The sequence below is a fragment of the Dendrobates tinctorius genome, unplaced genomic scaffold (genome assembly GCF_039654945.1).
Source record: "Dendrobates tinctorius isolate UK_male_01 unplaced genomic scaffold, ASM3965494v1 ptg000102l, whole genome shotgun sequence".
Classification (NCBI taxonomy): domain Eukaryota; kingdom Metazoa; phylum Chordata; class Amphibia; order Anura; family Dendrobatidae; genus Dendrobates; species Dendrobates tinctorius.
Window position 1 is genome coordinate 44278194 of NW_027361770.1, and position 27644 is coordinate 44305837.

General features: G+C 46.2%; 1 protein-coding gene across 2 annotated transcripts; it reads right to left on the minus strand.

Annotated features, from left to right (window-relative positions):
* Positions 1 to 2754: 2754 nt before the first annotated feature.
* Positions 2755 to 27644, minus strand: MED10 (mediator complex subunit 10). Of its 2 annotated transcripts, XM_073587866.1 has the most exons (5): positions 27269 to 27644; positions 23414 to 23497; positions 12501 to 12603; positions 12242 to 12350; positions 2755 to 3264 (listed from the first exon to the last, which is right to left on the minus strand). In XM_073587866.1, exons 1-4 carry the CDS (start codon positions 27388 to 27390, stop codon positions 12255 to 12257), a joined length of 405 nt encoding a protein of 134 aa, XP_073443967.1. In that variant the 5' UTR covers positions 27391 to 27644; the 3' UTR covers positions 2755 to 3264; positions 12242 to 12254. The 2 variants fall into 2 exon arrangements, with proteins under 2 accessions (XP_073443967.1, XP_073443965.1); XM_073587864.1 differs by lacking the exon at positions 12242 to 12350 and having other exon boundaries at positions 27269 to 27636.

A 27644-nucleotide genomic window follows, 5' to 3' on the forward strand; every position in this document is an offset into this window, starting at 1 on the left:
CCACTCCAACACCTTGATTTTTTCCCTCTTGAACCAGGCCTTGGTTTTCTTGGCTGTGTGCTTTAGGTCGTTGTCTTGTTGGAAGATGAAATGACGACCCATCTTAAGATCCTTGATGGAGGAGCGGAGGTTCTTGGCCAAAATCTCCAGGTAGGCCGTGCTATCCATCTTCCCATGGATGCGGACCAGATGGCCAGGCCCCTTGGCTGAGAAACAGCCCCACAGCATGATGCTGCCACCACCATGCTTGACTGTAGGGATGGTATTCTTGGGGTCGTATGCAGTGCCATCCAGTCTCCAAACGTCACGTGTGTGGTTGGCATCAAAGATCTCGATCTTGGTCTCATCAGACCAGAGAACCTTGAACCAGTCTGTCTCAGAGTCCTCCAAGTGATCATGAGCAAACTGTAGACGAGCCTTGACATGAAGCTTTGAAAGTAAAGGTACCTTACGGGCTCGTCTGGAATGGAGACCATTGCGGTGGAGTACGTTACTTATGGTATTGACTGAAACCAATGTCCCCACTGCCATGAGATCTTCCCGGAGCTCCTTCCTTGTTGTCCTTGGGTTAGCCTTGACTCTTCGGACAAGCCTGGCCTCGGCACGGGAGGAAACTTTCAAAGGCTGTCCAGGCCGTGGAAGGCTAACAGTATTTCCATAAGCCTTCCACTTCCGGATGATGCTCCCAACAGTGGAGACAGGTAGGCCCAACTCCTTGTAAAGGGTTTTGTACCCCTTGCCAGCCTTGTGACGCTCCACGATCTTGTCTCTGATGGCCTTGGAATGCTCCTTTGTCTTTCCCATGTTGACCATGTATGAGTGCTGTTCACAAGTTTGGGGAGGGTCTTAAATAGTCAGAAAAGGCTGGAAAAAGAGATAATTAATCCAAACATGTGAAGCTCATTGTTCTTTGTGCCTGAAATACTTCTTAATACTTTAGGGGAACCAAACAGAATTCTGTTGGTTTGAGGGGTTGAATAATAAATGACCCTCTGAATAAACTTTTCACAATTTAAAAAAAAATTAAACAATGAAATAACATTCTTTTTTGCTGCAGCGCATTTCACACTTCCAGGCTGATCTACAGTCCAAATGTCACAATGCCAAGTTAATTCCAAATGTGTAAACCTGCTAAATCTGCAGGGGGTTGAATACTACTTGTAGGCACTGTATATATATATATATATATATATATATATATATACACACATACACAGCTGGGGAATTGCACTTTGCAATTTCACTGCACATGGAATTTTTTTCACGTTTTCCAATACACGACATGTTAAAACCAATGGTGTCGTTCAAAAGTACAACTCGTCGCGCAAAAAACAAGCCCTAACATGACCATTTTGACCAAAGAATAAAAAAAAGATGGCTCTGGGAAGAAGGGGAGCAGAAAAACAAAAATACCTCCGGTGATTGAGGGGTTAATAACCAGCAAAGGCTAAGTAAATAATCAGGGGCTGATAATAAGTTGAGAACCTCCATGGTTATCAGGTCCTTCCCAGTCTGAAAAGCGCACAGCTGTCTGCTTTCCCTTAGATGGTTATTAAATGTGGGACCATACTTCACTTTTTTTTATAAATAATGTATTTAATATGTTAAAGTTAAACACCTTTTAGTGCCACATGAAAGACACTAAAGGGTGCTAGTTTATTTTATGTAGGGGGCTTGTGATACTAAATTTATACATGACATCTATATATCTATTCTAATAGTTTGGGCTGTGAAATTACTGTACTTGGCTAATGAAATGTCATGTTTCCTTTGAGATGTGTGCGTAAAAAAACGGCAGCGTTCGTTAGCCACGCGTTTTTTTTGCCGCACCCATTGTCTTGCGATGATTCGTGTGATTCGATTCTCACAGACACTCTCAGTATGCTGCAATTTTTTCAGAGTGCAATGCAATGTTTTCTTGCATTGTACGCCTCCATATTATACACCAGTATGAGCGAGCCCTTACAGCAAAACAGCTCTAGATGAGACTCTACTTACGGTATGTTTCCATTTGCTGTATGAACGGTTGACTATCACTGGAGACTTATTTTTCATCTTTTGAACACTATGTGCAGGAACGATTGGCAAGCTGTGCATTTCAAGTTAGAAGAGCAGGTCAATTTACACTGATTATTTTCTACATGGTGCATGCATAAGATTATATGAAATCTATTCACAATGTTGCTACTGTAATACATAGATTTGCATGTGGAAAATCCACTATGTTCCCATGGAACATGTGTACTGCGGTCCTTCAGCATCAAAGGTCTTGCAGATATTAAAAAAAAAAAAAAAATGCGTGGGAAGTCACAGATTTCAAATTTAAAAATCTTTGGCGGAACTTTTTTTTTTTTTCCTTAAAAACGCATGTTGATAACCCTTGTTGGTCTTTTTCGCAGCTCCTTTCAGCTCTGGTATAACGAGAGACCACATAAAAGTGGAACAAGCAGAGTCAAATGGCGTAAAATTTTTAAAACTATTCAATGGCGAATTTTTAACCTCCAAATGCATGCATTTAAAAAGGAGTTTGAGCAAAAGCTAGCCTCTGAACAGGTCCTATAGGTGAAAAAAAAATATTCCCAACTTTGAACAACTCCTTTAAAATAGAGTATCATGCAGGTTTCCTTTTGTCATTGTCTTATTTCCACAGTCAGATGTGTAACACTAGGAGACCAGAATGTGTGTTTCTCCTGCAGATCTCAGTCAGATTTCATTGTGCCTTTTGTTAAGATCTAAGAGCTGACAAGTGAGGCATTTCATACCAACTTAATCATTTATTGAAAACAGTACACAAAATGCATAACTATGAATTGACCCAAAATAAAATAAACAAAAATGTAGAAAAAAATATATACATATCTGAAACAGGAGAGAAACACATTGTTCATTTTACTCAATTTAGTGCTGTTTGGGGTTTTGTGATGTGTGGCGAGAAAATGGAGGAATCTTTAAATATTCCATGTTGAGCGTCTCCCACTGATCACTATAGCCTGTATGGCACATTGTCCTCAGTTCACCCGGCTAAATTGCAGGTAATGTGACATGCGTAGCACGTCTGCCATAAGAGGTCTTCCAGTGACATTTTCTCACACTTGTAAGCGCAAGGCTAGAATTATAATCCTGTAAGTGTAGGACAAGTTCATCTCATGTAAAGGTGAAGTGCAGTCAAGATGGAGGGTGCTCTTCTCCTCGAATTGCCTTGTATTTAGCCATATCTTCAGGAAAGACCTTGCTCAACTCTTGGATTAAAAGGCTTTGAAATTTCTGTAGAATGCAAAAGAAAATAAAAACATTAAAAATATAAAAAGAAAACATTTCAACAAGAGCAAAAAAAGACAAATATGAATACATTAGAACTTGATGTTTTGGACCACCCTCTGAACAGCTGTGCTAGCCTATTGTAATGACCTCTAATACGTGGCCCATTGGGAACCCCTTAAAAGTGAAGCTGTCTCCAGATTTCGCAATACAGACTGCATATGTTATGCCTTTGCCACTAATATTTGTTTTTGCACCAAAGTTTTTTCATGCCCAATAACACTTATTTTCCTGCTGACAGCCATACAATGACTTTTTTTCTTGCAGGACAAGTTTTAGTTTTGACACCAATTCATTTTAACATATGATGTACTGGAAAATAAGAAAAAAAAATATCAAAGTAGAGCTAAATGGGGAAGAAAAAATGCAATTCCAGCAGAGTTTAATTTTAACTACATTCATTGTACATTAAAAAGGACTTGAAATCATGATGCTCAAGGTCACTTTCTTTATATTGACACCAAGCTTGTATAGTTTTTATGCTTTAGTTTTTAAAAAAAAAAAAAAATCTTGTAGCTATTCTGCGAGACCCAGAACTTCTTAAATTATTTGCAAATATGAGATGAACATCAATTCCAGTGTTTTTCTTTTCATTTTTACCCCCCTAATTTATAGTTTGTACCATTGGGGTTAATTTAATTGATTTCTACATATGCAAATTGTCAGAGAGGGAAAGGACTTGAACTCTAGTGCCACCTATTGGAAGCAGCAATCCTACAAGTCAATATTGACTGTAACTAGCATTGAGTTTCACTTATTTGTTAAATCTATCTAGGAGACATTAAAGTGTGATGCTTTGCTCTCATTGTATAGTGACAGAGCTGCTGATCAGTGCTAGAGTCATAATTGGACTAGGAGGCATGATGCCAGTTGTTCTCTAGTGACGATTTCCTGCTAATAAAAAAAACAATTGTATTAAAGCAACAAAACAAAGCCCAGTAAGTGACATCACCGGTATCAGGAGCTCTACTTCTACATTGCAAAACTCTGATGATATAGCAAGAACATTGTGATAGATTTTCCTTTTAATCAGCAGGAAACGGAACAAGCTCTAGTCGCTGATTAAGCCCGCCTCTATACATCTTCTGTGGGATGTACCATTACCTCTTATGCGAGAAGTTCCTGATGACTAAATAAGACAGGCATACTTCCAATGAAAATCAATGTTAAAAGCTGGAAAATCCTAATAACATGCTTACTGTTTATACTCGAGTATAAGCCGACCCGAGTATAAGCCGAGGCACCCAATTTTGCCACGGAAAACTGAGTAAGCTTATTAACTTGAGGATAAGCCGGGTATGCATTATTGTCCCCTCATCCCTGTCCTTTTATGCGTGGCTCCCCCTTTCCCGTAGTTGTATGCATGGCTCCCCCGGTCCAGTCGTTGTATGCATGGCTCCCCTGGTCCCATGTTGCTACTCACCCTCCTCTAGCGTGCCATCGCAGGCGCAGCACCTCGCTCCAGCAGCGCTTCCTGCACTGAGCAATCACGTGGCACCACTCATTAAGGTAATGAATATGCGCTCCACACCTATGGGAATGGAGACGTGTGCATATTCATTACCTTACTGAGCGGTGCCACGTAATCACTCAGCACAGGAAGCGCGGCCGGAACCAGAAACAACGGCGAAGCAGCGACGGCGCGAGGAGGGTGAGAATGATATCTTCAGGAAGCCGGTGGCTGCAGCTGTCACTGCTATAAGAGAAATAAATATTAATTTCTCTTTAGCAGCGGCACAGTTACATCCGCAGCCGCCGACTCTTGCCGCTGTCCACCGCTCCCCCTTCCCAGTCAGCTTTCTGGACAACGAATCGTGTATAAGCCAATATACTGAAAAACTCGGCTTATACACGAGTATATATGGTATTTTAATATTAGGCACAAAAACTTTCATATAGGATTAAAACAGATCACAGTATAAATCCACTTGCCGTATTTTTTGGATAATAAGACGCACCCCCCAAATTTAGAGGAGGACAATAGGGGAAAAAAAAAATTTAACCTGTCATCAGGATCGGGTACGTCAGCGGTCACAGGTGGGTCTTACAGTCCGAATGTAGCTTAAAAGGGGTGCTGTGACAGCAGAGTGGGGGTCACAAGAGGTAGGACCAGGGTCACCATTTACATAATTTGACAGGAGTGGAGAGATGCTGCAGGCCCTGAGCTGGAAGGAGGGTTGTCTCGGCAGTGCGAGGGAGAAGCAGAGTCCCCGCTGCGCACACTCCTCTCCTGGCGGTCTTCAGTAAAATGGCACTGAGGCGGAGATCTTTTCTCAATGACGAGCAGAGATCTCAGTTTGCGCATGTGCTGACAACGGTGCCATTTTCCTAAAGCCCACCATAGGGGGGTCAATGTGCACAGCGGGGACTCCACTGCTCCCAAGCCGAGGGTCTGCACAATCACCACACTCCTGCCGTCGACAACCCTGCTCCTGCAACCATGCTCCTCCACCACCACCGCCCCATCAGTTAATTATATGCAGATTATAAGACGCACCCCCATTTTCATGCCAGTTTTTTTTGTTGTTGCGGGGGCGTGGCTATGTAGCCGAGGACGCACGCTGAGGGAGCTCTTGCATATCCTGTCTTCATCCTGCATCAGATCTTTCTGTGACATCTGACGGCGTTCGGGACCCCCCCTGGACATCGGGACACCCCTAGACCCCCGCGGGAGGACATGAGTGGCTCTAGTGTGCTGGCGGCCGGAGAGACCGGCCCGGACGGCGGGGCCTGCATGAGGCGGCGGCCATCTTAGATGCGTACTGTCAGTAAGAGCTGCGGGGTCTAGCCTTCACCGCTGCAGCGTTGCCAGGCAGTGGCTTATATCCGGAAAACTTAGGGGATATGAGGTGAGTGCCCTGGAAAATTGGGCCCCTCGTTCCCCCCTCTCACAAATAGACCCACTTGCCTGCTGGTGCCATTACTGTGGGGACTTCTGCTCCCCCTACCGCTGCTGTCTCTCCCCCTCCCCTGGCCACAAGAAGCTTCATTCAAGAAACGGCTCAGAGAGAGAAACATCATGTATTCGATGATCTATCCGGCCCGGCTTTGTGTTGTCCACGGGCGGCTCCTCCGTGTTTTTCACGGATCCGGCGGAGGTGACTGAGTGGCTGCAGTCCCATAAGGGATCCACTGCAAAGGAATCCTAATGTACTTACTGTTAACCCGTATCCTTCTATTAAAGGTCTAATTGGAGCCTTCTCGGCGGGTATCCAGTTACCAACAATACTGGACACTGAGCTCAGTGATGGTATCCCCTTGTTTATTTTTTGATGGGAGTGTGGGACTTTGCTCCTCTACTGCTAGGTTTTTATTCTGTTTTCTCTTTTTCTTATTTTTCAAAAGTTTTAGTTCTTATTGTTACCTAGGTAAAAGTCGCAGCCAATGGCAGTTCTGCTATCTGTGTGATCTCTAAATCTTGCTTGGACACCAACATGCATTATAACCAAATGGGTGAGAATGGGTTCTGAATTAATATGCATGACCTGGAATGTGAGGGGCATAAAGACCCCCCTTAAGAAAATTAAGGTGTTCTCACAAATTAGGCAATATCATCCTCACATTGTAGCTTTGGTTGAGACACACCTGACCAGAGATACAGTTCGGTGTGTTCAAAAGCCGTGGGTACAATGGTTTATTCATACCAGTTATTCAAGAGGGGTTTCATTACTAATGCATAAGGATGTTAGGTGGGAAGCCAGGGAGGCCCGGAAGGATCCTGAGGGGCGTTTCGTGTTTGTACATGCACTGGTCAACTCTAGGAAGTATGTTATTCTGTGTATTTATAACCCCCCTCCAGCCAATATGTCAATTCTCCAAAAGGCATTGAGTTTCGCCCTGAATTATCCAGACGCAGATGTCATCTGCATGAGTGATTTTAACTTGGTCATGAATAATCATCTTGACAAACTGAGACTGGGCGATGGTATATAGAGTGGGATCCCGCCGCCGGCTGCATCCCAATTGTCACAATTTATGGAAGGTAGCGAATGGCTAGATCTACGGAGAATGCGTCATCCCAAGACGAGAGAATATACTTGTCATTCATCCACTAAGCGGTCCTTGTCTCGTATAGATTATATCTTTGGATCCAGCAGTCTGGCAATGTGGGTGGATAGTATTGAGCACGGCAGTAGGGGATTTCACGTCATAGTCCGGTTATTCTTAAACTTAAATACGGACCGTTAAGTAACAAGTTAACATGGAAACTGAACCCTTTTTGTTTGAAACTGGTGAAATCGCCCGACAGAACGATCGGTCAATTGCATTGCTTCATCTCGTCCCACCCTGAACCCGGAATATTAACTTATTTTGGGATACCCTTAAGGCATATCTCAGGAGTTGTTTATCCTCTACGATCTCTTACATTAAGCGAGTGACATCAAATGCGGATGACAAGATGGAGCAACGTTTGAAAGACACAGAGGCTGCCTACATATCTGATCAGACTAGTAGTAATAGGGTGGAATGGTCGACTGCTCAAAGGTTATACACCCAACACATTGACCAAATCCAAACGTAAATTAATTTTTGCGCGACAATCCTACTTTGAGCTGGGGAATCAGGAGAGTAAATTTCTAGCCTATTTGGTACGTCAACATAATACAACTAATACAATATTACAGATCCGCAACTCGGATGGTACCTTGGTATCCTCAACTGAAGAAATATTGAGCTGTTTTCATGACTATTATAATTAATTGTATAACTAAGACTGAGGTTGATAGCCAGGGGTGTCTAGACTACCTGTCTGATATAGCATTCCCCACATTAAGTTCTTCCCAGCGGGCCCTTATGGATGCTGAATTCACCTTAGAGGAGATAGAAGATGCTATGAAGGATATGGCCTCTGGGAAGGCCACTGGACCGGATGGGATTCCTATTGAACTATACAGGAAATATCAGGAGAAACTAGCGCCACTTTTATTGTCAGCGTTTTGGGGGATTTGGGAGGGGGGGGGAAATCTATGCTGAGTCCTTCTACGAAGCTAATATCATAGTGCTTAAAAAGGAGGGGAAGGACCCTTTAGACTGCGGATCTTATCGGCCCATATCATTAGTGAACGTGGACTATAAGATTTTTCCAAAAATTTTAGCTACCAGGTTTAATTCAATTATATTAGAACTTATACATCCTGACCAAACTGGCTTTATGCCCGGCAAGAGCACTTCTATTAATATTAGACGAGTCCAGTCGGTGGTCCAATATAGTTCCCTGGTGCCGGACAATAAATGGGCATCGTTGGATGCAGCCAAGGCTTTTGACTCCCTTCAGTGGCCATTCCTTCATGCATGTTTACAGATTTACAGAAATATGGATTCAGTGATAGATTTTTTTAAAATGGATTAGTATATTATATAAGAAACCCAGAGCACGGGTCACTGTAAGTAGTTCCATATCTGAGCCCTTTTCACTACACAGGGGAACCTGTCAAGGGTGTCCCCTGTCCCCGGCCCTTTTTTCTCTTGCGATCGAGGCACTGGCAATACGCATAAGATCCTCCCCTAATTCTGTGGGCATAGAAACAGCGGATAGGATAGATACCATAGGTCTATATGCTGATGATATGGTGATATTTATGGATAGAGCGGAAGAAACACTGGCAAGAGTGATCACCACTATAAATAAATTCAGTAAATATTTGGGCTTGTATATAAATTGGGAGAAATCTGCTCTGATGCCTCTCTCCCATGCACCAATGCCACGACTTGAGACCCTCTCATTACCCATTGTACCCAGTGTTAAATATCTAGGTGTCCATATTTCCCAAGGCAGTACGCTTGATTTGCAACTTAACATACATCCATTGCTGGAGATAACTCCAAATTGTAAATTTGACTAACTCCCGCTGTCTGTAGCCGGACGTATTAACTTAATTAAAATGATACTATTCCCTAAACTCAGCTATTCTCTTCAACATAGTGCCTTGGTGGTGCCCAGACCCTTTTTTGCAAACCTGAATTCCCAAATTACATCTTTTATATGGGGGAAGACAAGACCCAAACTCAGGCTGTCCACTCTGTAGAGACCTAAGGGGGGGCAGCGTTACCGGATTTTTTTCTGCATTATCTGGCTGGACAGGCCAGAGCTATAATTAAGTGGATGCCCGGTGGTCACCTCCCTAATTCTGATCATCTGCTTCATGCTGCAAGAGCGGATTGTCCGCTGGGTTTTTTGGAATTGGGGAAAATAAATGTCCCTCGTTCGTTACCCCTACTTCGCCTGGCACGAACAGTATGGAAACAGATTAAAAGGGTGATTGGATTTAGAGATATTACAGCTGAGATGCCCCTATGGAACAATGGTTACCTTCCGGCATTACTTGAACACCCGTCTACCGAATTTTGGACTCAATACAATGTTTATACAATAGGTGATCTACATGATCACGGAACTCTGATATCTTTTGAACAATTACAGGTTAAATGCAATGTTCCGAGATCCCAATTCTTGTTATTTACAGTAAGGCCGGGGTCACACTAACCGACGCAAAATACGGTCAGTATTTTACATGCGTAATATGGATGAATGGCCCCTAAACAGTGCTCCGTATGTCATCCGTAATCAAAGTGTGGTCGCGTATTTTGCGCATGTAAGCATCCGTATGGCGAGATTTTCTCGCAGGCTTGCAAAATGGACATATAATGGAGCCCTATGACAGGGTTTATAACAGAAACCAAAGAATGATATACATATATATATTCTATGTGTATTGTGAGGTAGCGCCGTCATCCAGGGTTGGGGGACACTCGCTTGGCGGCGAATAATCACATCTGGCACAGGTTTTCATAAAGCAATATCACAGTCCATGAGGTTTATTCATTATCATAAACCAATCACAATATGCAACAGTCTTATAGAAGACAGCATGGTATCTTCACACTGGAGCTCTGCTCCCCTATAGCCCTCCTAGTCACACAGGCTGTGCTTCATCTAGCCAACCGGCTATACAGTCTCTCAGTTGTAGTCCCGTCTCCGGGTTACCTTGCATGCTGCTTTACACTGCTAATGTTCATTCCCTCTCCCTGGGAACTGTCAGGCACACTTCGCCATTAGTCACAGCGTCCAGACATGCTGTCAAGCAGGAAGCCACACAAGACCTTCCAGACGGACCAATCGGGTCTCTGCATTCATTCCCTGTGACCAGACCTCAGGTACCTTATATGGTCCTTAACCACACCCACAGGTGATCACATGACTATGACCTCACACAAGGTCCTATTGCATACAGCCACACACAGGCTTCCCTGACACATTGTAACGGAACGTACTACTCAGCAGTACCTCTGCTGATCATTATGATCTTTCAGTATCCTACACCTATCAGGGTAGTGGAAATGCTTATACTGCGGTCCTGGGACACCCACACAGCGCCCCCTAGCGGACACAGCAGTCACTGCACCACAGTATATATCTATTCATTCGTTTCTTTATTAAACCTGTCAGTGTTAAGGTCAGCCTTTGTCACACATGAGATCAGCAGGTGTAGACAATGCTATCTCGTCTTTACCCTTGATACGAATCCTTAAATCACAGGGTCCCCAAGGACTCATCTCCTCTCTGTATACATACATGCTGTCAGTAGGGTCAGAGTCCACCACAGATTCGGTTAAGGGGAAATGGGCATCCCTGGTGTACAGGGAGGAGTGGGAGGAAATTTTGGAGTCTCCAATCAGGGTATCTCTGTCTGTTAACAGGATGATACAATTATATATTATAAACCAATCATATTTCACTCCGACTCGACTCTTTAAGATGGGCCGATACCAATCATTGGAATGTTTGAGATGCCATTCATTGGATGCAGATTTTATCCACATTATCTGGCAGTGTCCTATCATCGCACAATATTGGAAGGAGGTGACATCATTATTAACATCCCTGGTACAAGTCCCTGTTCCCCTTGAGCCTCTAGTCTGTTTATTTGGGGTATGGGATGAGGAGACATGGGATCAATATACTGGGATTTTCTTACGGGAGACGCCGTTTATGGCACGAAAGGTACTGGCACTACGGTGGATGGGAGGCTCATCTCCCTCTCTTGGGTTCTGGATCAATTTAGTGAACTCCATCATCCCATATGAGCGCACGCTGTATCATAACAGAGGATACCTGGGTAAATTCGAGAAGACTTGTGATAGATGGAACTCCTCTCACCTTACTTTGTAGAATGGAGGTGTCACATAACAGATGGTTAAATGTGTGGAACTAGGCTGCAAAATAGTTGTCGTTCTTGTAGATATAGGTTTAGTTTAGAAGTTAGATTGTTATTGCTCAAGTGGCAAACCCTAACACCAGTGTGATCCAATTGAGATGGTTTTATTCTGCATACAACTGGTATGCATAGTTTGTTCTGTATTTCATGTCATATGGAACATGTATATTTTGTACAATATTTTACACCATATACAAGTACCGTATGTATAATGTATACGATGTTAATAAACGAATTTAAAAAAAAAATTGGGGGGGGGGGGGGTGGGGGGGTGAAGTGCGACTTAGGCTGTGTGCACACGTAGTTGGAAGTGCTGCGAATTTTTCCGGGCGGATTTTGAAAAATCCGCAGGTCAAAATACCTGCGGTTTACCCCTGCGGCTTCACACCTCACAATGGAGATGTGAAACGGCTCCGGAATCCACACAAAGAATTGACATGCTGCGGATTGTAACCCGCGGAAAAATCCGCAGCATGTGCACAGCGTTTTTGGTATTACCATTGAAAACAATGGTACTGTATAACACAGCAGAAACTGTTGCAGACCCGCAGCAGAATCCGCAACGTGAGCACATAGCCTTTATAGTCAGTAAGACAGGGAAAATGTCTTGTTCATACAATGCAATTCTAGTGAAGATTTTAAAGGGGTTTGCTACTTTAGCAAATGTATTGATGACATGATTTTGTAAAAAAAAAAAAAAAGCTTACCAATGTGCAGTGTTTAATTGGCCCAGACCAATATATTGTCCTCTTCCATCAACTTCCAGGAGAGCTGCACAGACAGTGATGAAAGCTGTACTAACAAGTGAAGGAGAACCTGGAAGTGGTATAAAATTTTAGCCTAAAGATAAAGTGGCTAACCCCTTTAATGAAGTTTGTAGCCAAATTATGATTGGACCCGTAGAGAGGTAAACCGCTTCCCCAAAACTTTCCTTCATATTTGCTAAACAGACATTTTCTTCCTTACCTTCATTGTGTCTATTTTCCCTTTAACTTGTTCATTTTTCGCTAATGCTCTTTCCAAACACTCCTTTGTGTACAGCTGAGGATTTCGGCCTTGATCGATGTAGCTAGAAAACACAAATGATTGCAAATGGCAACTCTTAAGCGGATGCGCTCATGTATAGCAGCCTCAAAAAGAATTGAAATGTTTGATTTTCAAAAGACTTTTTAATGCATTTATTACATAAAAATAGTGCAGCTGTAGGCAAGGATGGTAACAGAGGGCACGACAAAAAGAGGAAAAAATGTGTACAAATCCTTTCAAAGCAATTGAAAACACAATTTATGTAGAAAAAAAAAAAAAAAGATAAAATTTGACTTTTGTCTTTTTGCAAGGACTAAGAAATGCTACAGGAATCCTAAAATCTTGGCAATTAGCTTTATTCTCTAAGGCAGATTCACCACAACTAGTGCTTACATTTCTTGTACCAATTTTCACCACTATAAAGCTATATGCGCATGTTGCGGCTTTGCTTGCAGAAATTTCTGCATCTATTGCTAGAAAAACGCAGTGGAAAATCCGTGCAGCTTTTAAGCGTTCATGCAGTTTATGGGATTTTGTAAATCCATAGCGTTAAATATATTTAAAAAATAATTGTGATGTCATTTCCTTGTTCAACCTCTTTTTCATTCTCCATTTAACCTCTTTCTGACATCAGACTTAATATTCCGTCCACGTGACCTGGGCCAATTTGACCATGGACGGAATATTACGTCATCGCGATCGTTCAGCTCAGCCCAGCTGGGAACAGAGCTCAGTGACCGAAGGTAACCTCTTATGACGTCACCCCCTTTCACTGCCGCTGCATTCCCCGTGGTTTTCAGCCAGGACGGTTGCATCTTGGCACCGTCCAGGTTGAAAACTAATTAACCCCCATACATGGATTACTGCGTGGGACAGAACGACAGACAGGTATGGTATATTGCTGTGTTATTATTTTAGCGCACATAAGGAAAAAATCCCCAAAAAATTTAAAAAAAAAAAAACACACAAATTTGAAAGGTTGACTCACCAAACCCTGACTAATGCACTAGCAGGATGCAGCAGACCTCCATTGATAAAGGCTGGGGCAGCACAGGTGCAACCCACTGCTGAGAACAGCCAGTAACCCAATATGGTCTGGCTGCCTAGTGGAAAAAAAATGCACACAAATAGGGCTTGCATAGGACATCAGTCACACAGATAAGTGTGGTGCAAAGTGTCTGAACAGCCTATTAATGACGCCCATAGTATTAGCAGGCGGGCTGCTCAGCACTATATATATATGCATCACACAGGAAAAACAAAGCCAACATAAAGAGGTTTAGCTGCATCCTGCAGAAATGATAAAAAGTGCAAAAAGATAAAAAGATGGGGTATTAGTTACTATTTTGGCCAAAGTAGATTAGCTCACAGGCCAATGTCAAGGGTCCCCAGATTTTGCAAGTCCCCAACACTAAATCTGAACAGCGCACATAAGGAAAAAATTCCCTTTTTTCATTAGTGCTTTGGACCTGTGCTGCCCCAGCCCTTATCAATGGAGGTCTGCTGCATCCTGCTAGTGCATTAGTCAGGGTTTGGTGAGTCAACCTCTCAAATGTTATTTTTAATTTTTGAGAATTTTTTCCTTATGTGTGCTGTTCAGATAAGATATATAAATACCAAGGCAGATGTTTATTAATGAACAATATGTTTAATTTTGAAAAAAAAAGGAAAAAATATGTTGTGGGCTCCATTGCAATTTTCTGCCCAAGAGAGAGGGAAAGCCAACGACTGGGGGCAGATATTCAGAGCCTAGAAGGGATTTTGGTTATTGCCCCCCCAGCTACAAACATCTGTCCCCAGATACCCCAGAAGTGGCGCATCCGTAAGATGCGTCAATTCCGGCACTTAGCCTCTCTCTTCCCACTGCCCTGTTGCAGTGGCATATGGGGTAATAAGGGGTTAATGTCACCTTTGTATTATAAGGTGACATTAAGCCTGGTTAATAATGGAGAGGTGTCAATAACAGGATTTTTGGGTTGCTTACCGTAAAATCTGTTTCTCGGAGCCTTCATTGGGGGACACAGAGACCTTGGGGTGTATGCTGCTGCCACTAGGAGGCTGACACTATGCACAAAAAAAGTTAGCTCCTCCTCCGCAGTGTACACCCCACCGACCGGCAGAGAATTCCTCAGTTAGTGAGAAAGCAGTAGGAGAAGTAACAGAATAGGTTGACACATAAACAACTCAACTGTAACCATTCAACCAAAGTAAGAACAGGAGCTGTAAAACATGGGAGGGTGCTGTGTCCCCCAATGAAGGCTCCGAGAAACAGATTTTACGGTAAGCAACCCAAAAATCCTGTTTTCTCGTTCGCCTTATTGGGGGACACAGAGACCTTGGGACGTCCCAAAGCAGTCCCTGGGGTGGGAAACAAACTTCCATCAGGCCAGCGGACTCACCACCGCTGCCTGCAGAATCCGTCTACCTAGGCTGGCGTCCGCCGAAGCGTAGGTGTGTGGACTCTGTAGAATTTCACAAACGTGTGAACCGATGACCATGTTGCAGCTTTGCAAAGCTGCAGTGCGGAAGCTCTGTGGCGCACCGCCCAGGAGGCACCCACTGCTCGAGTAGAGTGGGCCCTGATACTCGGAGGGGCTCCGCGACGCTTAACACGGTAGGCTTCCAGGATAGCCGATCTGATCCAGCGAGCAATGGTGGCTTTTGACGCCGGGTGACCTTTCCGCGCTCCATCAGGGATAATGAAAAGAGAATCTGTCTTTCGCAGGGAAGTCGTCCTAGACAGATAGACTCTTACCGCCCTAACCAGGTCCAGCTTGTTCAAGGACCGCTCTCGGGGATGAGTTGGATTCAGACAAAGGGACGGTAGCACGATATCCTCGTTGAGGTGAAACGAGGACACCACCTTCGGAAGAAACGAAGGCGGAGGCCGCAGAACTACCTTATCCTGGTGGAGAACCAGAAAGGGAGAGCGGCACGAAAGAGCTGCCAATTCCGACACGCGCCGGACGGAGGTGATGGCCACCAGAAAGGCTACCTTCCAAGAAAGGAGAGAAAGGGAAATATCCCTGAGGGGTTCAAAGGGCGGACCTTGCAGAACCTCAAGAACCAGATTAAGATCCCATGGATCCACGGGCGCCCGGTACGGCGGGACCGTGTGAGCCACGCCCTGAAGAAAGGTCTTAACCTGAGGACGGGAAGCCAACGTTTTCTGAAACAGAATGGACAGCGCCGAAACTTGACCCTTCAGGGAACTGAGGGCAAGCCCCGCATCCAATCCTGCCTGAAGAAACGCTAGGACTGAAGGGAGCGAAAAGGACATGGGCGCGACGTCATTGGTCTCACACCAAGTGAAATAGGCCTTCCAAGTATGGTAGTAAATCTTGGAAGATGATGGCTTTCTGGCTCGGATCATGGTCTGAATTACGTGGTCGGAAAATCCTGCTCGTTTCAGAACCTCGGTCTCAACAGCCACGCCGTTAAATTGAGCGGCCGAGAATTGGGGTGGCAAATCGGACCCTGAGACAGCAGATCTGTTCTGTCTGGAAGCTTCCAGGGGGCGTCCGCGAGAAGGTTGACAATGTCCGCGAACCAAGACCTTCTGGGCCAATTCGGGGCGATGAGAATGACCGGAAGTCCTTCTGCCTTGATCTTCTTCAACAGCTTGGGAAGAAGAGGCAGAGGAGGGAACAGGTAGGGAAGTTCGAACTGGGACCAAGGAACGGCCAGGGCGTCGGCGCCCACTGCCAGAGGGTCCCGAGACCTGGACACGAATTGTGGGACTTTCCTGTTGAGGCGAGACACCATGAGGTCTACATCCGGGGTTCCCCACCGAAGGCAGAGCAGATGAAACACTTCCGGATGTAGGGACCATTCTCCCGCCGCGAGACCCTCGCGGCTGAGAAAATCGGCGGCCCAGTTGTCTACGCCGGGAATGTGAACCGCGGAAATTGTCGGAACGGAAATCTCCGCCCAACGAAGAATCTTGGACACCTCCGCCAGGGCTGAAACACTCCGTGTTCCCCCTTGGCGGTTGACATATGCCACCGCTGTGGCGTTGTCTGTCTGAATCCGTACCGGCAGTCCCTTGAGGAGCCTTTCCCAGTGGACCAGAGCAAGATGGATCGCTCGAATCTCCAGAACATTGATTGGTAGCGCTGATTCCCGATCCGACCATCGACCCTGAACAGTGTGGTTGCGGAACACAGCACCCCAACCGAGGAGACTGGCATCTGTGGTTACTATCTGCCAGTGAATGGGAAGGAAGGATCGACCCGATAGAATGAGAGGTGACGACAACCACCAGTTGAGAGACCGCTTGATCCGGTAAGAAAGATGGACAGGGCGATCCAGGGACCGAGGCGACCTGTTCCACTTCGACAGAATGGCCTGCTGGAGAGGCCTGGCGTGAAATTGGGCAAAGGGAACTGCCTCTATCGCCACCACCATCTTTCCCAGGACCCTCATGGCTGTACGGAGGGATGGGAATCGCGAGGTCTGCAGCGATCGTACTTCCTGCTGCAGAGAGAGAATCTTTTCTTGTGGGAGAAAGACCCTTGACCGACGAGTGTCGAACAGAAGACCTAGAAAGACCAGGCGTTGGGTAGGAAGCAGACAGGACTTTTTCCTGTTGACGATCCACCCGAAATTGGAACGAGTGTCCAGGACGATTGACAAACTTTGGTGAGCCTGTTGGAATGAGGGAGCCTTGATCAGAATATCGTCTAGGTACGGGAAAAGAACGAGGCCTCTGACTCTCAACAAAGCCATCAACGCAGCCATGATCTTCGTGAAGACTCTGGGAGCGGTGGCAAGACCGAAGGGCAGTGCGACAAACTGGTAGTGGTGCTGTCGAATCGCAAAGCGCAGGAACTTTTGATGTCCGGAAAAAATTGGAACATGTAAATAGGCATCTTGGATGTCTATTGAGCACATGAACTCCTGCTCCTCCATGGAGGCGATGACCGAGCGAAGCGACTCCATGCGGAAGTGGCGAAGGCGGACCCTCTTGTTGAGCAGCTTGAGATCCAAGATGGGTCGAACTGCGCCGTCTTTTTTCGGCACTACAAACAGGTTCGAGTAGAACCCCGTGAAGCGCTCCGATTCGGGAACGGGCACAATCACCCCGGAACTGAGGAGAGCAGCGATAGCTGTAGAGAACCCCGGGATCAAGGCTGGATCCTTTGGAGGCCGGGATTCGAAGAAACGATCCCGTGGGAGAGAGACGAACTCTATCTTGTATCCTGAGGATACGACCTCCCTGACCCAGGCGTCCTCCACGGCGGCCAGCCAAACGTCCCTGAAGGAAAGAAGTCGACCTCCCAATTGGAAAGGCCCCTCGCGTGCCCGATGATAGTCATGCTGAAGTAGACTGTCCAGATCTAGATCTGAACGGTCTGCCCTGGGAGGAGTGGGGTCGCCAGGAAGGAGTGGGTCTGAAGGAAACTTTCTCTAATGGCGAGCCTGCGGTCTCTGTTGGCTGGAGGAGTTGTCCGCCGTATTGAAACGGCGGAAAGTCCGAAAGGGTCGAAACTGACGCCTTAGTGGGGGTCTGCAAGGCTTGGACTGAGGGAGGAGTGAACTCGTGCCTCCGGTGGCGTCCTTAATAATCTGGTCCAATTGGGACCCAAAGAGGCGCACCCCCTGAAAGGGCAGGTTAGTGAGGGACTTTTTTGAAGACAAGTCCGCTTGCCATGCCTTTAGCCAAATTGTACGTCGAATTGCAATAACGTTGCTTGACGCCTGAACTGCACAGGATGCAGCATCCAAGGAAGCGGAGAGAAGATAGTCCCCAGCATGGGAGATCTGATTGGCGAGATTGGCCAAATACTCCGGTTGCGCCTTATCTAAGATGCCCTGCCGAAGGTCGTCTGCCCACGTGGCTATGGTCTTTGCTGTCCAGGATGAAGCAAAGATTGGACACACCGCCGCTGAAGCCGCTTCAAAGGCAGACTTCGCCAGGGATTCTACAATCCTGTCATTAGAATCCTTTAGGGACGCCACGCCTGAAAGCGGGAGAACCGTGTTATTAGATAGCCTGGACACGGGCGGATCGACCGAGGGAGAGGCCGACCAGTTGTCCGTGAGCTCTTTAGCAAATGGGTAGAGTATGCCGAGACGTTTTCCTCTTTGAAAGCGTCTAGTCGGATCCTCTCTTTCCTTGGTAAAAATTTTCCCAAACTGGGAATGGAAAGGAAAAACCCTGGAGGGAGTTTCTGCCCGTCTGAACGAAACCTCCTGATCTGAGGATTTCGCAGGGGAGTCAGCAATATCGAAGGTATGATGGATCGCAGCAATGAGGTCCTGCACTGTGACCTTCATGCTTGCATCCTGGTCTGAATCCAGATCTAAAATCCCCTCAGATGACCTGTCCGAAAGCGCTTCCCCTGACTCGGGAGAGGAGGCCCGAGAGGGAGAGGGAGGCTGGTGAGAAGGGCTATGCGGTGAGATGGGACTAGGAGAGGATTCCGGCTGGGAATCTTGCCTGGGTCTTTTGCGACTACCGCTGGCTGATTCAGATGGAACAATTTGGGACCTGCTTGGCCCTGCTGAAGAGTCCAGGGGCAACTTATCAAGAACGGCCACCAGGGACTGAGACACCCTGGTGAGGTCTGCCACTGATTGAGATAGCGAGGAGGCCCAGCCAGGCATGGGGGGCTCACTCTCACCTGGGGCCGAAGATGGCTCCTGGACGGCGTCAGGCTGAATTGGATTGCTACAATCCAGGCAGAGGGGAGTGGACTGGCCTGAGGGAAGTTTGCGATTGCACGAAGAACATGCAAAGTACTTGACTAAAGTGCAGGGGGGGGCGGTAGAGCAGGTACGATCAGACTTAGACATAGTGAAAAGCTGAGGTAATGCCGGAAGGTTGGGGGACAGAGGGCGGAGAAGGGTCAGTCTGCAGTGCAGAGCTACTCACGGTCCGGTGTCCCCAGAAGCGATGCTCTGCGACCTGTCAGTGGATGCAGGTCAGAGCGAAATCCGGCCGACAGCCCTCCTGACAAAAAACCAGCTGGAGATGATGTCCAGTGAGGAGTTGGTGCCCGGCTAACAGGCTGGGAAAATGGCGCCGTCCTGAGAAAAAGCGCGCCTTAGGAGAGGAGGAAGGGCGGAGCACCACGCAGGGTTAATGATTCACCGCCCTCTAGCCAATGACAGGCTGGGCAGGTGTGAAGGACAGGCGGTGGGAGGGCCTGGGAAGAGCGGGAGAGAAGCCCGCTTAGAAGAAAGGGGCGGGGGGCATGGCCGCGACGCAGCGGTAGGCCCGAACTGAAGCCGGGGCCTAAATTAGTTGCGGCGGCCGCCTGTCAGCAGGGGGTCGGCGCGGAGGTCCGAAAAAGAGGGACGCCGCAGACGCAAGTCGCTCCCAATAGGGAAAAAAACCCTGTGCTCCCTTGTCCCCAGAAAGGGGGGGGGGATGCCCGGCAACATTGAGCTGCCTATAGCCTTGTGGCGACTGCGAGCGACCGCAGCGCCTACAACCGGGGTCCCCTGTGCCATTGAAGAGGTGACCGTCGGGAATGGGCAGCCAGGAAAATAAATATGAAGCCGGGGCCTAATACTCACCCATCCACGATCCGTTACCTGTCTGAAGAAGTCTTTGCGTCTCATCCAACCGACAGGCTCTGGTAGGCGAGTGGGAGGGAGACTGGCGACAAGGACCCCTGGAGTCGCTGGCACATCTTGGTGTCGGCGTCCGTCTGGCTGGTCCTGCCGCGGAGAACTGCAAGGATACGGGGTGGCAGTACACGCTGTACTTGCAGACTCCATGTGGGAGTACAGATGTGACTTTTCACTCTGTATCCCTCCGTAGAACCTGAAAAGGAACGATGCACGACGAGGTAGATATGGGTCTAATAAAAGACCCGTGTCCACCTCCTACTGACACTAAGCTAAACTGAGGAATTCTCTGCCGGTCGGTGGGGTGTACACTGTGGAGGAGGAGCTAACTTTTTTTGTGCATAGTGTCAGCCTCCTAGTGGCAGCAGCATACACCCCAAGGTCTCTGTGTCCCCCAATAAGGCGAACGAGAAAAGGCACCTATCCATTACTAATCCTATAGTTGTTAAGGGTTAAATAAACACACAAAGCCAGAAAAAAGTCTTTTAATGAAATAAAACACTACAGTTTTCCCATTTTATTGTACGCCTAATCCATGCAACGCCTTCCATCTCCTGAAAAAAAATAAACAAATACTTCCTGTTCCGACATAGTCCATTTAATAATGAGTGTCCCAAGACGTTCTCCCCTACAGAGATGTCACATCAGGAGATGTGACCTCTCTACAGGGCCTCCAGTGACACACTGACAGGAGACAATGGCTCCTGCAGTGCATCACTGAGGTTACCCGAGTTCAAACTCTCACTTTACAGCAATGCTGCGTGAGAATTAGGGTTACGAGACCTCTGGCGGACGGATACACAGCAGAGGATTACCTCTGCCTGTCTTTTCACCTCAAGAGCCCCTGTAGAGCACTGACATCACCCTATGACAGCGTTCTACATGGGAGATCGTCGTGGGACACTTGTTATTATCTAGACTACGGCGGAAAGGTAAGTATAGGTTGGTTTATTATTTTCATTAGGAGATCGTGGGCTTTGGGGACTAGGTGATTGGTGAGTATGTACTCTATGTTATATGTGTATATGTACTGTATGCTTTTTTTTTTATTACAGCCGACATGCATTGTCTGATGGGACTACTTTCTCATTATCGGAAATGCAGTAGTCCCATCAGACAATGGCTGCTTACACAGCAGACACGCACACACACAGGGACACACTCAACAGGCACACACAGACACACACACACACACACACACACACACACGCAGACTCCATTCCACACAGACACGCACACAGTCTCCGCCCACACACTTTCTCCTTTCGATCTGCAGTGTTTCTAGTACCCACATCCGCAGCAAATCCACAGATCTTTTTTACATCCGCGGTTTTGCTGCAGATCTGCAAAAGGAATTGACATGCTGCATGTGCACAACAAATCTCCATTTCCCATAGGTTTACACTGGTTGTGCACTACACTGTGGATTTGATGCGAATCCGTGCAGCCAAAAATGCTGCGGATCCGCATCTAAATCTGCAACGTGTGCACATAGCCTAATGGTATGTGTGCATGATCAGGAATGGCTCAATATTTGCTCAGGATTTGACGCAGGTGAAATCTGCACAAAACTGCATCTGAGGTCACTGACAGGTCACCTGCGTTATTGATGCGTTTTTTACATGCTTTTTTTATGCGTTATTTCATTGAATGCGTTTTGTCACTTGAAATAAAACTTATTGAGAGTTGGCTTCTGGAAGAAAAAAAAAAATTCTTGTTTGCAGATATATTGGGGTATGTTACCACGGTCAGTAAACGCTGCAGGTTGGATGCTGCGTACACCTGCAGCGTCAAACCCGCAGTGGCCAGATACATGCAGTCCTTGATGTGGATGACGCAGATCGCTGTGAGATACCGCGCAGTGGGCAAAGCCGAAAAGCAGAAGTGCGCACACGTGAAAAACCATGTGACTGCGCGGTATCTCACAGCGATCTACGTCATCCACGTCAAGGACTGCATGCAGCAGCCGATGAGAGGGGTGGAGTGAGTGAACCGAAGCCACGCCCATCGGACCGGACAGACCCCATTAGCATACATCGCAGGAGAAATATAAAATGTTTTTATGAGTGATACATGGGGGAGTAAAGGGGTTACCTAAGTAATTAGGAAATGCATAGTTGGCACTGAAAAAAAAAATGATATTTTTAGCTGGTAGGGCAGAAAAATCGTGAAAAGTTCCCTTTAATGTATATTTAATAAAATAGATTATTTTAAGGCTTTTTATGATACATTAATAACGATGTTGCCTTCACTAGCACGCTATCAGAAGCAGTGGTAATACGTCACCCCTCTTCTGTGCGCTCCTGCACACAGTGGGAGGCATATGCGCTGATTAAGTACTCGGAATGATGACTTTTAGATGCCACTTCGCTATTTTATTGGAGACAACTACAATGACTGCGCAGCCACAAAATGTGAAATAGGAGGTTGATCTTTGACAGATCAGTGCCCTGTCATTCAAACACAGGAGGCAGAGTGAGGGGCCAAAGCAGGAAGAAAAGACCCCACCCACAGTCCCATTCTGATGAACGGAAATATCATTACAAGAAAACTTCAAAAGCTGATTACACAACAATCACAAAACGGATGTCTTCATCATAAATATCACTTTAATCAGGATTAAAACCGCCAACATGGCCATGCCCGCACTTTACTGAGCAAAATCCTGCTGAGAGGTTTTCTTTAAGCCTTGCTTGGCGCAAAGCCATTGATTTCAAAACGAGCGCAACTAGAATAATGCTTGAGATTAAGAAAGAATCTAATCCACAGTCTAAAGAACAGAACTCCAACTGCACAGTCCTGTTAAAAGTCACATACCGTAATCAAGTGTTACAATGAGATTAGTTCCCAAATTATTTTTGTCACAAGAATGGAGAAATCAACTGAATAGCTGTATGTATCAATGTAACCAACAAACTAGGAAACAGCGATGAATATTCACTGTAAACCCCATTATGACATGTCACATAGTAGTCTATTGGGGGTGAGAGCCCAGGTAAGATCAGTGCCACGTAGTACCCTGCAGTTGCCCCCCAGACATTGAAGGCTATACATAAGTGGGTTGCTGGTCCTGTCAAATTAGCAGACTTTAATAATTCAGTGTATATGGGGGACACTACGGAAAACACTGGGAGACTCATTTATTGGGAATGAAAAATATGGCATCAGATTGAAGAATACAGTGCACTATAAGCAAACATTTCACCGATACGTACAAGTCATTCATGCTGTAAATACACACTTTCATAGGAATGCAAACTAGCCAGGAAACTTACTCAAATACTTCCAAGGGCACAGTTATGTCATGAAGCTGCTGACGACACTTGTCAATATCCTGTAATCCTGTGATCATGAAATTCCTGTAGAAATACAAGCAATTCATTAGTAAGCACACTGCATGCTTGTTTGTCTAGCTATAACATTTTAGGAAGCTGCTCTTCTAATCATTCAAATTTGCAGCTAAAGCAAAATTAAATAAATTCAAAAGTTATCTGGAAAAGCTTTGGTTTCAGCTTGAGAAAGGTCTATATATAAACCGAAACGTTGGTGTCATAGTGGACTAATCTACTTTATTTCTAATTTTTTGCACTGGTGTGCTGCATCTAATTTTTTATATATTTTATGGATTGGTTTTTGCCTGGGAAGCTTGGCAGCCTTCTTTTTCTGCTGCAGTTCCTTTTGGAAATGCTTGAAATAATAAAAAAGGCAAGAGACATAATAGCCATTGAATATAGAGGTCCCATTACATGTTTTACAGCAGGGTAACAATATTTCTCTGAACATTTTTAGGTGTATTTTTAGCTGAGGAGGAGTATGGAATTAGCATGGCATTAGCGTAGTTTGTAAGACATACAAAATGTTAAGTACTCAAAGAATATGAAGAGAAACATTACAGTATCTTATGAACCAGGGCTGTGGAGTCGGTAAGCCAAACCACCGACTACTGAGCATGTACATAAAGTGCAGCACAGATTCATCTCTACTAAATGCCGAGATCCTTAGTTCCCAAATGCTCATGAAACATTTACAGCACATCGTGCACTGAACTACTGAACCCAATTTATTACATATTTAAGAGTTGGAGTTGTCCCATTTTATACTGACTTCAAAGCCCAGCTTATAGCAATGCTTCAACGCACAAATAGAGAACTGAGGCATATATAACCCGATCGTATACCACACCCAGTCAAGCTCCTGCTGCAGCAAATCATTAACCTCACCAACTATAATTTATACATACCATACTGTATAATTACGGTATATATATATATATTCTCTATCCAACAAAAACGTAATACAGTTCTTTACTAGCCGCAAAATACCAGGGGGTACCACACCTAGGTCAGATCCGCCTAGTCAGAGCTATGACCCCCTCAGACACAGACAAGGCCATGGCACCTACCATGGTCACATCAACCTCAGCCAGGGCCTTTATCAAGGACACCCAAACCCAGGGAATGACACCAACCAAACCAAAACAATGGTCATAAGTAGCTTGTGTACCTAGTAAATGTATCATTTCTATACATGACACTAAGCAGAAATCCTGAGCTATACCCGTTTTCTGTGAGCAGCCAGTTTTGGGCAGACATCCAGGCCAAAGGCTATCTGACTACAGAGGATGATTCTTTCTCAGGAGATCAGTGCTGTGTAGTCAGAGGAGGAGCATTACCTTCAGGACTAGACAGCTCTGTCCGACACTCAGGAACTTGGGTGGCTGCAGTGCAGCACAGGAAGAGTCACATGCATGAAACTTTTTAAAACATAAAACAGCCTGCACTGGGGTTAGTGGTGCTTGTAGAGGGGTTATCGGGATCTCTGGTCCCAATCTTATGTACCTTGCACCACATTCAACTTCTAGTCACATAGTCAAATGTTGAAAAACATGAATTTGAAAACAAACTTGCAAATTGACACAGTTTAGCAATTAGGGTAAATCCGCAATAAATACTGCAAGCTGCAGAACTCCTGTGATGAGCCACTTGGTGAGAAGCACAATGTATATGGGTGAGCGATCTCCTCAATATCTAGTACTATGGTGTGTTTTCTGCAAAGTGCGCTCTATTGTCTGCTGTGTCCGGATATTCTTTGCACCAGCCTACATAACTGAAGCAGGTAAAGCAAATTCTCCATGAGACAGAACGATGGGTTTTCGACAGTTTGGAGGTTATACCACTAAGAGCACAATAAGAAAATATGCTGTAGTAGAAAAGAGGGGTTTTTTTTTTTGCATTTTTCCACCTCATTTGAATTGGTGAAACATGCTGCAAAAATGCTGAAAAAATTGACAAGCTGCAGATTTAAAAAAAATGCCCTGAAGGCTCCAATATCCTAGGAAAAGATAAGCAGCACGTGCATGAGATTTCAGAAATCCTATTTTCATTACTGATAATGTGAAAAGCAAAAATGCAACATGTGAACAAGCTCTTACAGTGTATAGTAATAATGACACTGTAATATAAAGCTGAGGCCACTGCTGTGCTACACAGGAGGACTACAAAGGAACTATTGGGGCCTTCAATAGGCCCTCAGCTGTCATTGTAACCGATCAGCCCCCTAAAGATCGCATTGTGTAGGGGCCAATAGGAGCCGACATCAGGGATGTGGAGTCTGTGTCAAATGGAGCGCCTCCTAATACCTAATAAATTGGGTTCAGTAGTTCAGTGCAGGATATGCTGTAAATGTTTCATAAGAATTTGGGAAAGTTATGAAATGTCCTCTAAATGTCTGTTCCTGATCTAAGGATCTCAGCTTTTAGTTGAGATGAATCTGTGCTGCACTTTATACACATGCTCAGTAGTGACCAGTGCTGTGGGGTTGGAGTTGTGGAGTCAGAGTCTGTAGTTAAAGGGGTTATCTGAAAATCAGATAACAGAGTCCCCGATATGATTGAAACTGCAGTCCATCCTAGTAAAGAGTCAGGACAGGCTGCAGCCTGAAGACATACAGCTCCCGAGACCTGCATCACAGATACCTCAGTTGCTGGACAGGAGCACGACTGTCATATGTGACTTAATATCTGTTCCTCACTGAGCACAAAGGCGTTATCTCCAGCTTCATCCTCCTCAATGTTTTGTTTTCCAGTTGAACGCAGTCTGTCTCTGTGCTAAACAGCTGTCTGACTGACAGGGGAAGATGAAGCTGGAGAGCTCCTCCCAAAGTACAACATGGGTGATGACATTTCTTTCCATATCACAGTCCTGCTACCAGCAGCCAATGGGGGAGTGTGCAATACAGCTCTAGACAATGGAGACCCTGGGGGGGTAGTTTAGCGCCGGAGTCACACTACAGCGAGATACCTTGAGTCTTGCAGGTTAAAACCAAGTTCTGGTGCCGGCACTCCGGAGCGGAGCATGCAACTCCATGTATTGCTGTGCGACTGCACGCTCCGGAGTGCCAGCGCCAGCTTGGTTTTAACCTGCAAGACTCGTCCGTATCTTGCTGTGTGAGTTCCCGGCCTAAGATGTCGCTGAGTCAGTGGCTAGGTGACATACGCGTTGTGAGAGCAGATATGAAATGAAGCTAGCCTGGGCGCGTGCACGGGGACCCGACAGCCATGGGCGCGTGCACGGGGACCCGACAGCCATGGGCGCGTGCACGGGGACCCGACAGCCATGGGCGCGTGCACGGGGACCCGACAGCCATGGGCGCGTGCACGGGGACCCGACAGCCATGGGCGCGTGCACGGGGACCCGACAGCCATGGGAGTGAGTTACTGGGCAACGGCTGTGAATAATTTGAAGAGGACCGTGAATGGAAGGATAGAAATTGCCGCCCCTATGAGTGACAGAGAAGGCATGTGATGCAAGCACCTAAGGATAAAATTCGGGGGGGGGGGGTAGATAACAGGTGATGATGTCGGGGGCGGATTAATATCGGAAAAGGAAGCGACAGTTTCCCTTCATGCATCGGATCCTTTCTGTACATTAATCTCACTATGGAAATGATGATGGAAAGGTGAGGGATGGGCCACAGTATTCGCTACAGATGACCCCAGTGGTGGCAGAGCAGCCGCTCACACGCAGCATCTCCTGCCATAGAGAAAGACACACGTCACGTGATAACTGGGCCTGGCACTGACACCGGGGTGTGCGCCCTATAGTCACAGCACCCAGGGGACACGGACTCACAGCTTCTGGTTGAGGCCAGCCTGGCTGCTGGGCTGGAAGTCGCTCACGATGATCCCGAGCTGTCGTATGTTCTCCACGAACTTCTCCAGGTGCTCCTCCAAGTTATCAAACTTCTCCGCCATGCTCCCTGCTCCTCCCACACTTCGTCCGCTTATGTCTCTACCGGCCAAACATGCTCCTGTCACTAACTCCCCTCACCGGGTCCCTACGGCTCTCGGCATAAAGGCTGCGGAGCACTCCACTTCCGGGAGCTCTCGACTTCCGGTATAGTCCCCGCCCCCAGGTGTCTCAGAAAGAGAGTCACGTGATCAGAGTCAGCACGTCTGGTCCTCTGAGTGCGCGCTCAGTGCTGAGCGGTGACGTGTGGCGGGAAAGT

Bases quoted from the DNA above. Each gene is read 5' to 3' on its own strand.
- MED10 (XM_073587864.1), bottom strand. From the start codon at position 27,390: ATGGCGGAGAAGTTTGATAACTTGGAGGAGCACCTGGAGAAGTTCGTG. The intron at 23,498-27,268 runs GTGAGTCCGTGT...GTATTTCTACAG, and splicing joins GCTGGCCTCAACCAGAAGCT to GAATTTCATGATCACAGGAT. The intron at 12,604-23,413 runs GTAAGTTTCCTG...TGTGTTTTCTAG, and splicing joins GTGCCCTTGGAAGTATTTGA to CTACATCGATCAAGGCCGAA.